The sequence below is a fragment of the Mytilus edulis genome, chromosome 7 (assembly GCF_963676685.1).
Source record: "Mytilus edulis chromosome 7, xbMytEdul2.2, whole genome shotgun sequence".
Classification (NCBI taxonomy): domain Eukaryota; kingdom Metazoa; phylum Mollusca; class Bivalvia; order Mytilida; family Mytilidae; genus Mytilus; species Mytilus edulis.
In genome coordinates, this window is record NC_092350.1 from 77,376,097 (window position 1) to 77,394,839 (window position 18,743).

Genomic DNA, 18,743 nt, shown 5'->3' on the forward strand with positions numbered 1-18,743 from the left:
TTCAACCTAAATGACACACCATGTTTAACCTTTATCAGAGGATACGGTATCATTTAATACATCAACACGAAGCAATAATTGTTGATCAGATCTTGAATACCAATACTGTTATTTAAAATCTTATTAATTTGAAGACGGCTATTATAAGTTATCTACGTTCATATCCGTAGATATGGATATTTTAACACCAGTACACCATGAGGCGTAGCCGAAGGGTGTACAGGGTACTGAAGGGTGTTAAAATATCCATATCTACGGATATGAACCCAGATAACGAATTTATCCCCGGTCTTAGTCCGAATTGGGCGAGTTTTATTGAAATTCGGGTACAAAGTGTAACACGAAAACAACGTTTTTTTTTATTATCTAAAAAAGTTTTATTGAAATTTGGGTTTTTACGGGGTGTAGGGTACTTACTTCCTTTGGTAGAACCCTACAGGTAGTCAAATATAAGACGTTTTTAATACGGAGACAGAGAAACTGGATTGAGTCAAATTTGGCGCTCAATGATGTGAGCGTTACGCCATACATGGTGTGACGTCAACGTGGGTAATTTACATAGCTAGGTCACTAGTCCCATTCCTTGAAAATGTGGCAGTCAAGTGATGCATTTAATGAAATTAGTGTACATGATCAGTATAATAGGACAAACTCGTTAATGAATTAAATATTTAATTACAAACATCATGGATAATCTAAAGAATTTAATATGAGGCAGGCATTTCCTGTAAATGGGGACGAAGTCTGTATGAATTATTTTTTTGTAACTTAAATATTTGTTAAAAAAAAAAGAAACGGAAATATCGTAACGTTTCCGATTTTGGTTCTGTTGTGACGTTATTTAAGTTATGACGTCATATGCAATGTAAACAAAGAAACGCTATCATCAGGTAACGTTTTTTCATATCAAGGAATTATTAAAAATGAAATTGGTATTGCGTCCCTTTCTATTTTATACTAGACTGATAAATATATATTTTACTCAAAGTTTCATACAAACGGAACGGAAAAAGGAAGTACTGTACATTGTAGATTTCTGCGCAGATCCGGAAATTCAAAAACGCGACAAAAAAAAAAATTTCCCGATTTTGAGTTCATTTGTACAATGAAAATATCGGGAAAATTTTCCCGATTTTTTTTTTTTTTTTTTTTTTATTGAATTTTCTTCTGTTATTGGGGACTTCGTCCCCATAATATTTCACAAGGAGCAATCATGGAACTAAGGAAAACTTGCGTGAAGTTCCCCGGGATAATGGTTAGCAACGTCCGGGGATATGGGTTAGCAACACCAAGGGGCTATGAGTTTTGTAACGACGTGCGTTAACCAATCAAAATCCTAGATGTATACTAAGCCGGGGATAAAATAGCACACCTAACTTAAAATCACAGGTTGTTTTCATCACTGAAATATCTTAACGGAGGTAGAAGTTTATTTTGGGTAAATCTAAAAAGAAAACCAAAAAGCTTATTACACATTGAGTTAATCGACAAAAAGCATCAGTCACTGGTGCCTACTTTCTTCCTATAAAGTCACGGTACAATTAATGATTTTCATATAATGATGTTGCATTTGGTATTTTGATTTCTTTTCGAAATCATGCAACAACTCTTTTTAGAAAAGTTCCATACTCCAATCTAACAAATCCTCATTTTCCAGTGGAAGCAGAAATTCCTATTCTTCGTCTCAGTCGACCCTTTTTACAAAATTAATTGGTTCTCCGACGTTCAAGATATTTCAACAGAAGGTATATTTATGTATAAAAGCTGAACTATTGGAGGAAAATAAATCGCGATCGGTGATATTTTTTATGACAATTTTTGCAAATCTTTGAACTCTTTCCTCAAATTTGTATTATCTGTTATGGAAAAAAAAGACAAATGTGAGTAGAAAATCATCTTGAAGCTAATGTCGAATGTATTTTATTGCTTATACAAAAGTGTCAGTCATATATAATGTTGATACTTTCTACACGCAGAAAAATATTACATATTCTACACACAAAAAAAACTACATTATACGGAACAATATGGCTATAAATAATAACCGCAATTGAAAATTTGTATGGTTACCGTACATGATAACCTGCATTAGTATACCCATGTTGTAAATGATGTTTGTCTTTTATTAAAGTTCGAGATAGAATTGGGCACTGATTAGCTCAAAGCAAAGTTTTTGTTAAAATACTGATACAAAAATGTGAACGCCTTTCAGAATAAAGTAAATGCTCCAGTCACACTAGACGACGATCGCACCACGCTCACCGCGATCTAAAATAAATTCAGATCGTGGTTAGATCGCGGTAAGAGCAGATTGAAATTTAGATTTTCGTTGTTTTCACGATGCTACTACGCCATCATTATGCTTCTACAACGATCCTGCTACGCTTATACCACATTCTTACCACGCTTATTCTGCGACCTCACTACGATTATCACGATCTTACTACGCTTAGTAGTATTACGTTCTCATAAAGAGCATACCACTATTTATCCGATTGCAACGAGATCTTATCACGTTTCTTCTGAGATTATAGCACGCTCTTACCACGATCATTCTACTATCTTACCACATTCATACTGCGATCTTACTACGCTCTCAGCAATAACGCCAACACCATGATCCATATGAATACTGTTCCATTCCTTCTGGTTGTCATTAATTATGGGTAGAATTCTCGAACACAACACAGACATGTAACCAAAATCTACCAGAACTCAGAGTCAGCGGGGTCTCTGGTATATATGAATCCTGATCCAGTAGAGATGTCAGATCAATTAATCCAACCTGAATCACAAAGTATTGCTGATCGATCCAGATCAAATGACGACATTTTATTGAACAATAGTGAAGATGATAAAGATGTTTCAAGCATGGTTGAGCTGTTGGAAATTAGGGACATGAGGTCAAATTTACATACAGACAAGCAAAACCTTAGGAGCTTTAATGTAAATTTATGTGACAATGACAATAAGCATGGCTAGAACCCAAAACGGTCGTAGTATGAACGTAGTCGGGTCGTAAGACGCGTGATGAGGACGACTCATACTATGGTTTTGAACAGCGTAGTATAAACGTGATAAAGACGTAGTAGGCGCATTGTTGGGTCCCCAGGGGAACGTGATGGTCGTAGTTGGGTCGTAGTAAAGTCACTGTGAGATCGTAGCGCAATCTCTCCAACAAGATTTGCGCTTTAACTACGCTCTCGCTACTATGATACAGTGATCTTTGTCATCTTACCACGACCTTACTGCGCTCTCGCTACGCTTCCACTACGACCTGATTTCGCCTCGACCGCATCACGATTGTTTCGAACATTCTCAAAGTTGACCATGCTCTTCACGATTACGAAGACCTCACAATGACCGTGCCACGACCTTACTGCGTTCTACACGATCGCACTACGATCTTTAAAATTTGCATTTTTTTCCAGAGATCATAGTTCAATCGTGACCTAGTGTGACTGCGGTATAAGCCAACTTATTTGCCTTGCGATGGTTGATATCATGCATGTTAACAAAAATGTACGTATATGCTAGTTTCAATCTTAATCTCCGATAGATGTAAAATATATGAAACAAAACAAAAAAACATGTTATTATCAGCGCAATCAAGTTAAGACACACCAAATAAAAGTGGCTAAAATATATGCAAACATTGGTTAATTTGTGTAAATTTTTCAAAATAAGAAATTCCTCCAGTGGTGGATTCATTGGATAGAAGGCGTACGTCTTTGATTGGATAATATATCATTTTATTATAAACAAGAGTTCCCTCAACCAGACATACCTAAACTCAAGACTTAAAAAAAAAAGAAGAAAAAAAGTGCCTATCATTGCGTATAAACGCAGCAGAAATCTTAAAGAATATTTTGCCGAAACCCGGCATTAGTTGGGAGACTTTTGAAAAGGGACCCAAGGTATGCCACTTATAGAGTGAGCCAATCTAAAAAATCCCGAAACACCGTTATTTTAAAAGAATTAATACCTTAGGCAATCAGAAATAAAGAAAAACGGTGTAAAGTCTGGAGTTTAGCTATGTATGTTGGTTGAGGGAACTCTTGTTTATAATACTGATTGGATAATATATCATTTTTTAGCAAAACATTTTCGCCCCGCTCTGTTCGTACTATTAGATTACGCTTTAGGGAATATACTCACCCCTCATGAATAGACCCCTGTACCTCTGCATCTACTTCAGTTGTAATTTGAGGGAAGCGGTAATTCATTTTTTGACAATGTGTACAAAAAGCAGTTCGGAACTGAATCGAAGAAAGATTAATCGGTCAGTATTTGTTACACTTTTGGCAGCTGTTCGTCAATTGAGGTAAGGTAGGTTATGATTTTTTTCCAAACACAGAGAATTCCATGATTTATGTTCAAACAATTTGACATGAAAGATAACTTGTTAGCATGCTTGACCCCATTCTGCAGCTATCAAGTTTGAAAACAAGTTTAATTTTGATAGCTATCCTAAGTAATTTGTATTTTTTTATGTGACTTTGTGTGACTTTGGTGAACTTGTGTAAAGCTATGAACCATACCAAAAACGCGCGTGCAACCATAACTTTTGCGTCCAATTATGTTTTAAACTTTATGCGACTATCTATTCATGATAAACATTGATCTTACCTGATTGGTCTTCTTCTTTAGTAGGAAAGTAGTAACTTTTCCTAGACACGCCAAACACCGACAACAATTCAAACACATTATTTGTATGAACTTGTATCTGAAATGGAAAATAAATGAAATACAAAAACATATAATAATTGTCTGAACATGTAATTTAAAAGAAAATTGGAGAGAATGAATTTATTATAATTCACTGATGGTTTATAAATGTTCATAAGACCATATTCCCACGTCCCGGTTTGTTACATATGTCTATTACCAATCTAACTTAAAATTTTGGACAGTTTATCTGAAAAAGAATAGGCAAAGTACACAATGAGAATAGGTTGATAATACTGATTTCATTTCAATACACACAGTTTTATAAACAAATAGACGATTAACATAGAATATTTTTTAACTGTTAATTGATTAATAACTTAAATTTCTTTTTCAAAAGTGACACAAATGACCTACATGCTGTGAATGAGTATGATACATTAGCTATTCCGTTGTTTGGAACAACCTCCAACAGGTGCGCTAGAGATCAAACATTATTCAAAACCAAAGGCTAAAAAAAAACTGTGTCCCTCACCTAGGTCCATATGCACAATTAACAATGAAATCTCTCCAACATAGTGACAAGAATAGAATTCATAACAAAAAAATCTTCTGAGTTGAGTCTGTATTACTGATCTGTTTTTTTTTTAATTTCTCTCTATCTTCTTAAGTTTTTGCTCAAAACACAAAAGAGGATAAACAATTCTCATGTAAGGGTTATCATTCCTATGAAGAGAGACATTCTACTTAAAATATCGATTAAGAATTTACTTGTTTGTTTATCTTGCATGGCTGGTCTTTTTTTGTTATTTAAAGGTTTTATTTATCTTTTATAATTTATCTAAAAAAGGCAAAACGCAAACAAATTGAAAATACCCCCCTTGTCCTAAATGTAGATCATGTCTTGCTGATAATTTTTGCTTATTCAAGTTTCTACCTATTATTACTTTTAAGTTACAAGGACACAATGCAAAAATTGGTAAAACATCATCATTCATGATCATTTTTTCGATAACAGTCATAAGTATAAAAATAAGAAGAGGTGGTATGGGTGCCAACGGGACAACTCTCGATCAGAGAAATTACATAGAAGTTAACAACAATAGGTAATGTATGGTGATAACAAAGTGTAAAATGTAGGTAAAGTAGAGAAAGATTATCAGCAATTGTGAAATATTTTACAAAATATGAGACAATGTATATCTTTTAAAAACAAGTGAAACAGATAGTCGAAAATGTAAGATGAAAGATACCAAAAAGATACATTTAAACTCAAAAGTGGAAAATAAACTGACAACGCCATGGCAACAGATCAACAGACATAAAACAGTACACAAAACACAACATAAAAAAACTAAAGACCAACATGAAAAGGAACGGATACTGTTTATTGAAACACGACTCCAAATTTATATGACACTTGATGAAACCAAATGCAAAGCAACATCATTGTGTTTGTTATTCTTTAAAGTCAAAGTGAGGCTTTATACACAAATCAAAAGCTAACACGACGCTGCTAGTTCAAGACACCTCATAGCAACAACTAATATAATTTAATTGTCCTTTTAATTTTTTAGCCATGGCGTTGTCAGTTTATTTTCGATTTACGAGTTTGACTGTCCCTCTGGTATCTGTCGTCCCTCTTTTAAAACTAATGGGCAAGTTCTTTGATTATTTTTTTTAACAAAACACACTTTTTTAATATTTTATATGTTTTGCTGTCCAAAGTTCTGGACTCTAATTAAGTTGTTCCAAAAAAAACATCTTGTATATATGGTTCATGTCTAACGTATAAAGGGTACACTGTATAACGGACTTATATAAACTGCATACATGCAAAAAGACGAATTAATTTTACATATGCAGAAAGTACTAGCAAACAGTAAATACTACACAAAAGAGGACCTTTTTCATCTAAATACTTGAATTTTGCACAGTTGTAATTGCAAGATTATTGATATACCACTTTGATATCTTAACGGTGTGCTATCCCTAAACAAAAGTTAAAAAAAATTATCGAACATAAAATAAGCTTCAAAATTCCATTTGTATAACAAATCATCTAAAAGCAGTCAATAACAATTACTTGAAACATTATAATACAAACTGTAAAATAGAAAAAGTAAAGAAAATAATAAGAAACGATACTGACTTGATTCATACTTACGCTTTCCCATCTAAATTCCACAAGGGGGCGTATTAGTGTAAACATTTTGTTTACACGTCGACCAAGAATGGACGGTAAAACTGCATATAGACCATTGCCTATATTTCTTATGGTCAAATTGCGATCAAAAACCATGTGAAAAGGAAAAAGGTCGAATAGGAAGTCTGATTGTATTTGACTGTGATCTGAGTTTAGTCTACGCTTTTCTTTTTCCAGTAATTCTGTGTAGGCAGTGTTGTCAAAATGGAGTTCAAAAACTACATGTATCATGATGTCATCGTCTTCTTCTAGGATAACATCAACCTTAACTTCAGTATTATAAAACTGCTTGCCGACCTGCACAATTTGGCCTTTGACATAATGAACAAAACCTCGCCTTTTGCTCCGGTAATGCAACGTAAGACCATGCTGGGTTTCATTTTCACAATAAAAAGATGGTGCTCGTAATTTCTGATAACTAAAACGCAGATATTCGTGTAAATTATCAAGACCATTAAGAAAATCACGCATGTGTCGTCCTAAGACTTTTAAAATCCTATCATAACCGTATTGCCCTACAAATGACACAAAGCAGACACCAAAATTATACATTAAATTTTCTGCAGATACATTCAGCACTTGGCTGGCTGCATTTGCCAAATCTGGGATAATTCTTTCGGAATATCTGTCGTGTGTTGCAAAGGTATGTGAAGTAACATGTGCATGCCTCCTTATTTCTTCCCATTTGTCCTCCCCATACGTATCTTTAATGTAGCTTGAAACGGAACTTATCAGTAATCCATACATTGCTACTTATTCAGAAGGTACCTCAAAAAACAAGTTCTTCCAATAATTTCAATCTCCATACGGAATATATTCCTGAAATGATAAAAAATAAACTATAGCATTTACTTTTGTACTTTAATAGTGGATACATTCAATAAATTAACAAAAAAGCAGAGAAATATACACTGCTCCCTACAGTTGTTTTTTTTCGACACAATTCTAGGAAAATGTCTCTCACCATACAAACACTGAAATAATGGGAAAATGAATCTTTTCCAGAGAGAACGACTTTCATGCGAGATATATAATAAAAGAAATAATTTCCAGAACGTCATATGAATGGTTCAGAAACAACAGCCTACCCTAGAACTGTCAGGCATACCTTAAACCGAAAGTTTGACGTTAATATAATGATTAGTTTTCTCCGCTCTGTGTCTTGCACACATTATATATAAATCACGTGTTAATTAAGTTTTCTCCGCTCTGTGTCTTGCACACATTATATATAAATCACGTGTTAATTAAGTTTTCTCCGCTCTGTGTCTTGCACACATTATATATAAATCACGTGTTAATTAAGTTTTCTCCGCTCTGTGTCTTGCACACATTATATAAAAATCACGTGTTAATTAAGTTTTCTCCGCTCTGTGTCTTGCACATTATATATAAATCACGTGTTAATTAAGTTTTCTCCGCTCTGTGTCTTGCACACATTATATATAAATCACGTGTTAATTAAGTTTTCTCCGCTCTGTGTCTTGCACACATTATATATAAATCACGTGTTAATTAAGTTTTCTCCGCTCTGTGTCTTGCACACATTATATATAAATCACGTGTTAATTAAGTTTTCTATTCAACTTTTACCACTGAGTAGGTTCCTTTCAAATGTACCTAATTTATAAGGTTATAAGTTGAATATATTTATAGTAATGCTTATCTACTGTACGTAATTAGATTATAATTCAGTCAAATACACTTGAACTGCATGTAAAAATGTGATGAGGGGTGCAGTTACTGTTTTTGAGAAATATATTTCCCACATTAACGATAACACAACTGGCCTTTATTATAATACATACAGATAAGTAACTGTTTGTCGTTGGTGTAGCCAGTTTGACCGTTTAAGGAATTTTTGTGTGTGTTATTTCTGTAATATTTTTTTATCTTTATTTCAAAATACGGAACAAAAGACTGAAGATTGAGAAGGGAAAATCTCGCTGTAACCGGCTTACTCCAAAAGGATATTCCCTCTCCAGTGTCATCCGTCCTGCTGCCCATTGAATCAAAATCAAGCGACTTGATGATGCCAGTTTCAGAGCTTTTTTTGTTGTGCAGAAATGATTACACCATAATAGAGTCCCATTTGGTCCACAAGTCTGATTATAAATAAACTCAATGACATTGATATACCAGGATTAAGATTATATATAATGCAGACGCACGTTTCGTCCGCAAAAGATATACAATTTGATATGTACATTTTTTTATTTTATTTTAAGGCGTCTGTTTCATATCATTTCAAATACATGTTGTTATATAATCGAATGTGAACTCAGTATAGTTATATCATCATTTTTTTAAACCATGATCTAACATTAACTTAAACAGATGCATACAAAAATCGTCAAGCTACGGAAAGTACACATTAGAACAATTTGTGTCAAAGCAAAAATAAACTACAGATCAAATAATTCATTATCGTGGAAATAAATGACAATGTCGGTTCAGGAACCTTTGGATGTACAGATTGTTGGAACGTGACTGTTAAACTTTCATGTGAAACGTTTCGTAAGATCGCTTAATTAAAGTTTAAGCAAGGCTTCGTTTGGTAATTAAAGGTTGCAATTATATTTTAAAAGGTGCGTTGATGATAAGTAATCAACTTTATTAAGCCGACTTCATAGAGCTTTTAATTTAGAATTTTAATTTCACTTATATATATTAGTTCGTATTAGTCATTTTATAGAACCCCATTAATAAAAGATACGTATAAATGCTTTTATTTCTCAGCAAAAAAGTAATAATAATTTCGTTCTCACTGATAATACACCGTCATTAAAATCATATTTGATTGAAATTAATGCGTTATTCATCTACATTATAACTATGCTATCGCAATACTGTACATTTGATACAAAAAAAAAATAGCCTCTCCCGTTCATCTGAAAGGAGTAGGTCCGGTAAGGGCCGATTTTGGCCTCAAATTTCAAGTTCATCTAACGAAAATTTTTGGACACTTTTTAAACATTTAAGTGTCTATTTCAATTGATTCGATTAGTTTATGTGAAAGATTTTCACTGATTTAGTCATTAAAACGCTCTGATCCAAGCTTAAATATGAAAAATCTATCAAATATGCCAAAAACTTTTCAGATGGTTTTTGTCAAAATTGAAAGTGGCCGCATCCGTGTTCATCCTCAACCTTTATATATGTTTTGTATTATCATCAAATACAACTTACATTTCAATATTATGAATGAACACGAATGCGGCCACCTTCATTTTAGACGGAAACCGTCTAAAAATTAACCAAAATGCTAACATTTTAAACATTTCAGTAATTTAGAATGACTTAATGATGCTAGAACGCGATATTAGTGCATTGTATTGTAAAAAAAAGCTCATGTTTATGTAGCAGAAGCATTTTACTTTCCAAAATATAGCTTAAAGATTACATTTTCACAATTTTCTAAAACTGCTATATTTTGGGGCCAAAAAGGGGTCTTACTGAACCTACTCCTTTGTATAAAGTCATCAACAACATGATTTAAAGAAAGTCGCTTGATTATATATTTTCTTTAAATTAATAAGTGTTTAATAAAACTCATAGGATGATAAAGGTCACCTATGGCGATTAGAAATAAATATTGACATTTTTGAATTTATGGATAAAAGTAAAACCTACTCAGACCGTCAACTTATAGAAGTACTTATTTATATTTATCTATACTTTATACTTTATACTTTATTTGTATTGCTTATATATTTATCCATCTTGTCAAACAGTTCCAAAATGTCTTCAGTACTGACCACGAAGCTGCTAGTCTCCGAGTGCATACTCAGCAATTGAAGCAGCCAGTACTAGCATGAAAATAAAGATTTTTGTTGTTTCAAAATTTCGAAAATTATCTTAGATTTAAGAATTCTAGTAAATCTCTTGTTCTTTGGCTTAACTTTATCTGAGTACTCGGATATAACCACTGACATTCGAAAGGCACATTGCCATTTAATGCCAAGAAGTATCGAAGTCAAGCATGGTTCTCCACGAGCGATGTTCGGACTCATAAACATCAGAGTTGCAGGATAATGATCACTGTTGATTCACTTTTTAGCTAATTTGACTTATATATGAACTTGAAAACAGAGGTCATGCCCAAAGAGTCATATTTTCTATACGGATACGAATACTAACTAACAATCGTGTGTGTGTTTGTGTGTGTCATGGATATCTTTTGTATGCTAAATCCCAAAATACGCATTTTTAAGTTTATGAGCTTTAACAGAAGAATAAATATGAGTAAAAATAAGCAGATGTGGTATGATTGCCAATGGTCATTCAAATACCAAATTTAATGAACAAAACCCATACCGTAAAGTTTGCTAGAAAATATTTCATCTTTTACCAAAAACTGTCACACTATGTGAACTTCCTTTACATTAGCACGGTGGGTATGGTTGTCCTGCGAGAGAACGTACTGTGCTGGTGATTTGGTCCTGACGGGTGCTGGTGGGTCCTGATTCTGTGCTGGTGGGTTTGTTTACATTGTATCAGAACGGCAATAAAATGACTGTTTTGTTGCTTAATTTTTCTCTGATGTGTCATAAGTACCATGCAAAGTATATTACAACAATATTATATTGCAAAAGTCGTGCATGTTCGTTAAACGGAATTGTCCTGACGCTGTGCTGGTGATAAGAAAAACGGTCCTGGTTCTGTGCTCCTATGTCCTGGTTCTGTGCTTTTATATTTTAGTTAAACGTGGCATATATTCAAGATCATTGATGCTGTACTGTTATTGACTTATAAGCTGATGTCTGCTTTCTTGAAATTGACATTTTTGTGAATCTGTTTACTGTTATAATGAGAGAAAAAATACCCCCATTTTTTAATTTTTTTTTAAACTAACTGTAATCTTATTTATTGGCCTGTTAATGGAACCCTTCTTGCCCCCTTTTAAGATAAGAAAATATGTTTACGATTTTCGGGATTACGATCCTTTTGCAAGATCACCAAAATATGTTGTAATTTCTACCATACTTATATAAAGTAGATGATGTGGTATGTTTGTTGTCAATGGACAAATTTCCATAAGAAACCAAAGGAAGTATGTGTTAACAACCATACGCCATCGTACGACCTTCAACAATAACCCATAAAATAAAAATGTAAAAGGTTTTGCATAAAAATGGAGAGCAAAAATATAGAACAAAGGACTTTCTGAGCGTTTGAATCATGTCTTTAGCAGCTTAAAACACATTTGTTTGTGAACAATTGAGTGCTGACTATAAGAATTACAATAGTATTGCGGGTTTGTTTGTTTGGTGTTTTTGTTTGGGGGGGGGGGGGGGGGGGGGGATGGGGAGAATGTTAGAGCGAGGTTACAGTGAAAGCTTGGAATAGTTTCCCGTAAGATTTAAAAGTTGTATTGTAAAAGAAAAATGTATCTTATAGCTATTAAGAATCACTTGCTGTAAGATTTTTCCAACAATTTTTTTTTTGTCTAAACGGTTATCAGGTATTATTTTTTTTCGAAAGTTCGGTAGAACACTAAAAAAAATCACTATTTTATGAAAGGGCAGGCTAGAATATGTCAGAGAATGAAGACGAGATAACCTAGAGAACACTAATAAAATTAAGATTTCTTAGCTTTTTTCATTTCAAAATAAATATTTTTGATAAAGAATTACGGGGGAGGAAGTGAACAATGTGTCCTTCTTTTCTATATATAAATATTTTTGATGAATAAAAATAAAATGTGCCTTGATTATAATTGAAAATGAGTAAATGGAAAAAAATACCCAACTAAAATACACTTTAATTTTAATATTGGTAATATCACTTAGCTTTTAAGTTTTGTGTGTCAAACACACCATCTCTGTAGTAATGACTCCTTTTTAAGATATTTCACTGCATTCATTTTTTTTTCTGCATTTTTTTATATTGTGAATTCATAGAATTATTATATTAAAATGTAGCCTTAATTTATATTTAATAAAAACTGAATCTAAAGCCAGATATATCAAACATTTTTGTTTCCATCTATCCGTTTTCAGGACTTTAACAATCAACAATAACACGCCTGGAAAGTAAAATGCGTACTCGGCTGTCTGTAATCGGCCATTTTTAGACACCCCAGGCTCCTAAAAAACAAGCCGGGGTGGGGTTCAAAGATGCAAATTAAGTACTTATATCCATATTTTATCTTTTCGTGTACGGTTTATGACCCCTCCTGTGGCCTGTCAATTCCGAAATGTGCAAACTGCAATAGTATCAAAACAGCACAGACAATGAATAATAGAGATTTATTTTGTACATATATCAAGGGGAAACGTCTTGCAAAGCATTATTATTTATAGTTCATTATTGAATTTAGTAGAAAAAGAGAATTTAGTGAAAATAATCACTATTTTTGTAGAAAATTCACAGACCTTTGTACAGAGATTTTTGTTATGTTTAGCATGGGATAAACACAATGGTTCATTACCGAGTAAAAAAAAAATCAAAATGTCTATCTACCTTGCACATTTCAGAAAATTCAACCACACCAGAGCAGATAACGAAACTGGTTCCAGCAACATTTATAAGCAATTTAAGATTGTGACCCTCACAGTTTCCATTCACCACAAATATTCTCGTTACAACGAATCATTTAAAATACAAAAATACGTGTTGCATGCAGCCTTTTGTTTATCTATTAATATATGTATACGGATAAAGTTATGAAAGGCAGCAGGGTCATCAGGGTGAGGAGTCCATGTCATCTGATATAAATGCTAAGCATAGATCTAGAAAGCGACATATAATCATGACATTAAAAAAAGTCTCTTCTTTTCGACTTTTTTCAAACAAATTGACACATAAAATGAATTATATAGTATTGTGGAATTTTTAACTTATTTTAGATACTATATATTGTTATCTGATATTGGACGAAAGATGTTGCCCTTTTATGTTATTATGTAATACAAGTTCAGATCATTTGAAAACACATATTAAACAGCCAAATGGATGCACAAGAGCTAAAATAGGAGTCATAGATCCTGTTGGCAACAGCTATCTGGCTAATTTTATTGATTTTGTAACATTTGTTTCAAATATGACCAACTTCTTATCCAAAATCACCAGCACCGTATCAGGACCCACCAGCACAATGACAGGACCCACCAGCACAGAATCAGGACATGCATAAATTGAGAAAATGCTAAATTTGAATAAATTGCAATGTTTTTTCACAAAATTGTTTTGTAGTGTGGATTGCGGTATAGAAAGCGGACTCTATGAGCATTTTTGTTTTATTTTTTCAGTTCGAGATTTTCAGAAAATGAGCATTTTTGTGTTACGCTTACTGAAACAGTTTAGAGGGTCATTTTTTAATGGTTCATATATGAACCCATAAGAAACGAAATTGAAAAATCTCAACTGTTTTCTTCCATTTTTTATGAGTGAAAACGTCAAAAATCATCATTTTCGTCTTTGTTTACATTTTTTCATTGATCACCAGCACCCGTCAGGACCGAATCACCAGCACAGTACGTTCTCTCGCAGGACAACCATACCCACCGTGATTAGCATTCATACCACATCTCCTTATTTGTATATGTGACTTTGTACGGAATTTAAAAGTTGATTTTTTGAAATTTTAAAAAGCTATTATTATTTTTCTTGTCAAATTCTTCTTATTTGATAAAATGAATAAAGATAAGAGTGTAAGTTTCTATCCACTCATGTATGATCCCGTGCAAGAAATGACAAAAATTTCAAACGATATACATTTAGAATTTATAGTTGAAGTTTGCTTAACGTACAGTTGCAGACTTTTAATGTATATTCAGGGTAATGCAATAAAGAGTGATTTCTTTTATTTAATGATAAATCATGCATTCATTTATGTTTGAAAAAAATAATAAGGGAAATAGAGAGCAGATTAAAAATTATTGCGAAACCATTCCAGTTTTATACATAATAATGTAATCTATCATAAGAATTTCGAACTGCATACCTCACTCGGTATACAGAATTTGTCCTGCTTTGCAGTTCAAAAGAGTTTGTTTTGGTTTGCCGAATATATATTTGTTTCAAGAGTATCGCGATTCATTACAACACCTACTAGTAAATAGATAACAATGAAAATTTTGGTATTTCGGAATTATTCTAGTAAAACAAAAACTTTTGAAGAACACGTTTCAGTATTTTTGTTCATTTAAAATATCTTTTCAATCTTTTTTGTTCGATTTTATAAATTGTCTAAGTAATAGCACCACACACTTCGAAGTTAATATTCAAACAATTATCGAGAAAAGAGCACCTATGAGATCTTTTTTCAAAATTTCATGGTCCAGTGATTTCCAGTTTATGCACGGATAAATTGTTGCAATTCCATAATTTGATTTTTTTTCACATTATTGTCATGTCCTAAATACTGCAACTTACAAACTTGCTTAAGGATGTCTGCTGCTCTAATTTAAAATAACAAGGATTTCATGTGATTGCTTAAAATGAAAACAACTTTGATATTTAAACAAAATAAAGTAATAAAATCGATAGTCTCGTGTGTAGTTTTCAAAATACGAGACATTTAGAAGATGGCGGGAAAAGGGTTTTCTTCAGACTTTACTATTTGTTAACATTGGAATTGTTTTTTACCCTTTAAACCAAGAAAAAATAACAAGGATTTCATGACAAAAATTCAAATGGTCATAAATGATCTATTGAACAGATTTATGAAGACAAAAGTGGGGTCTCGTGTAAAAAAATTTTTAATACATTTGTATGGATAAAACCTGAGAAAATCGAAAATATGACAAGAATTCAAAAACATGACCAGCAGACATCCTTAAAATGCTTGCTTACAATTTTCGCTTTTGAGTACACCTCAGCTCTAGTGCAAAAAGAAACACTCGTTTCTTTCATATATATTCTGTATACTTTATGTACAATGTACCTCTGACAAGCCAGGGTCATGTAGGCCAATGTATTCAGGTGTGTGTGTATATATACTGGTAAATGCCTCCGTTTTCCGAAGAATCCCTCGAAAGCTGCGAGGGTACAGTGGCATCGGGATTAATGGAAATGTGTCACTAACGTACAACTACTACAATTTTTCACAAGGACAATCAATCCCCATCCAACACAAGGGACACCGGGAAGTCTGTTATTATGGTGGAGGAAGCCGAAGTACTTACTCAGAAAGAACCACTCGGCGGAAACAGACAAACTGAAGAGCTATCAGATGATTGATGTCCTGGTCAAAGCAGGGGACAACTTTGACCAACCAAGGCCCCCAAAGTACCCATTTTAGTTTAAACTCCGGTCTGGGTACCAAAAAAGTTTGTGGGAGGGTGAAAATCACTTTGTGATGTTCTAAAATTTCCAGCGCCCCGATTCAGAATCGAAACCGGGACCTTCAGCACTGTGGTCATCAGTCTTAACTGCTAGACCACGAACCCACAAATGCATGTGATTCTCGCTACATTGCAGACCCATTGGTGGCCTTCGGCTGTGTTGTCTGCTTTATGGTCGGGTTGTTGTCGCTTTGACAGATTTCCCATTTCCATTCTCAATTTTATGTCAACAAGTTCGAATATTTGTAGTTTGTTTTTATGTCACAGATTTAAATTTAGACGTTAGCTGCCTTCTACAGATAACTTGTTATGTTTGACCTTACTGTATATATAAGTCCTTGCCCTATTACCATGCATGAGCTTAAATGATCTCCAGATGTTTAGATATACAATTTTTCCCTCTTTGGTCTTTTAGAGATTAAGTTTTTAATATTAAATGATATAAATGAATGAACTTACTTATTCTAAATCTGAAAATTCCAAATTTTACAAATCTTTTTTTGTTTTTTTGTAAACACACCATTATCGTTCTTCCGTAAAATTGTTTTTATGTGACGAATAACTAACTAATACTGTCGTACGGTTTTACCTGATATTATCAGAATAATAGTAAATTAAGAATACACAATAGTAATTCTGTCCCTCATGGTTGAACACCTCCAATGCATCTAACCATTGTTATAATGATACAGATAATACATTGATATGAATCAACAGTTTGGGTGTAATATGACGAATGGTACTACTCCGTATTTACGTACATAATTCAACTTAAGGACAAAGCTGATTTTCAATTGGGTTAATCAAATACTGACATAGGTTTATTTAGATACGTTTTAATTTTAAATGTGCGCTTTGATGACATGCAATAGATTGTGTTACAAAATATCTAAATGCGTTATTTAAGCTTTAATTAAAAATTTTAAATTTAAAGAATATTTCTGAAATAACTAAATAGACGATCAAGTAACCGCTGCATGTCTATAAGCCTTTAAAGACAACCCGTCAAAACAGGACTGTGTAATACATCAGCAAACAAAACGTACAAATAAAAGCATTTTATGTGCGTAAACAATTTATTGAAATTGAGAATGGAAATAGGGAATACATCAAAGAGACACTGCAACAACCCGAGCAAGCAGCAGATAACAGCAGAAGGCCACCAATGCAGCTAGAAAACCCACACACACCAGAGGCTCCTGACTTAGGACAGGCTAAAAAAATGCGGCTGTGTTAAACATGTTTAGTGAGATCGCAGCACCACCCCCTCTGTTAATACATCTAATCAATGTAAAATAAACAGGCAAGCTCAGTCGACGTTCTGCCCGCGAAATTTAAAATCTTTATTTTCACAAAAGTCGCCCAACTGTACCGCGGTTTGTTTAGTATTGGGATTTACCGGGCATCTTCTAGTACACGAGAAGTATCAATCGGTAGTAGATACAATTGGACTTCTTCAAAAGTGTAAACGGGGTCATTAAGAACTTATTTAAAGAAATATTTCATCTCATGGACTTATTTGTTTTCAGAATAAAGCAATTATCAAGTTTATATCTCAAGGTCTACCATATCAATATTTGCCAAATGTTTTCTCCAACTGATTTACGATTTTCATAAATCTTATGTCAGATAATCAATAAATCAATATTCATAAACCATCTGTATATTTTTTTTAATATTTAATCAGTTAGTGCATCAGTGCAACAAAAAGTGTAACGGATGGGTAATACCGTTTTTCCATTGACGTAAATCTAAGCTCAATTACATTATTCATTATACTCGGATCCTTACATATAGCAATTACAATTGGTTTTTCTTTTCTTCTTCTAGATAAGAACTAAACATTATCGAGGTATGTGCTATTACAGTGCTTCTTTATTGCTTTAGCACATGGTAATACGTCATAGGCCAAACTAACTTTTATTTACCTTTAAATAAAAGAAAGTAGCCATGGTAAATTTTGCGCGCCCGAAGCAATTTACCGAATTTATCTTTATCTTTAACATCCAAACCAAAACATTTTCCATTGATGTGTACATTAAAATATCCGAATGCGAAGATTGCCTTGAAAATTTGAAATATAATGTATTGCAGTTTGAATGTCCTTCTTTCTTAATTGTGTTATACCTCTACATGACAGACGCACATTCTCCGTCAGTTTCAATAACCTTCTTTCTTAATTGTGATATACCTCTACATGACAGACGCACATTCTCCGTCAGTTTGAATGTCCTTCTTTCTTAATTGTGTTATACCTCTACATAACAGAAGCACATTCTCCGTCAGTTTGAATAACCTTCTTTCTTAATTGTGTTATACCTCTACATGACAGACGCACATTCTCCTTCAGTTTGAATGTCCTTCTTTCTTAATTGTGATATACCTCTACATGACAGACGCACATTCTCCGTCAGTTTGAAAGTCCTTCTTTCTTAATTGTGTTATACCTCTACATGACAGACGCACATTCTCCGTCAGTTTTAATGTCCTTCTTTCTTAATTGTGTTATACCTCTACATGACAGACGCATATTCTCTGTCAGTTTGAATGTCCTTCTTTCTTAATTGTGTTATACCTCT

At 33.3% G+C, this 18,743-nt stretch overlaps 1 protein-coding gene across 11 annotated transcripts in view; it reads right to left on the reverse strand.

The window, feature by feature from the left end:
* LOC139482270 (soluble guanylate cyclase 88E-like) overlaps positions 1-18,743 on the reverse strand; it is a 240,323-nt gene that overhangs the window by 41,951 nt on the left and 179,629 nt on the right. For 10 of the 11 annotated variants that reach the window (XM_071266056.1, XM_071266061.1, XM_071266054.1 and 7 more), the window contains 2 exons: positions 6,821-7,693; positions 4,630-4,726 (listed from right to left, as the gene is read on the reverse strand). In XM_071266056.1, coding sequence (XP_071122157.1) covers positions 4,630-4,726; positions 6,821-7,621 — 898 coding nt within the window. In that variant the 5' untranslated portion in view covers positions 7,622-7,693. The remainder of the gene's footprint in view (positions 1-4,629; positions 4,727-6,820; positions 7,694-18,743) is intronic. The other variant, XM_071266062.1, reaches the window with a different exon arrangement.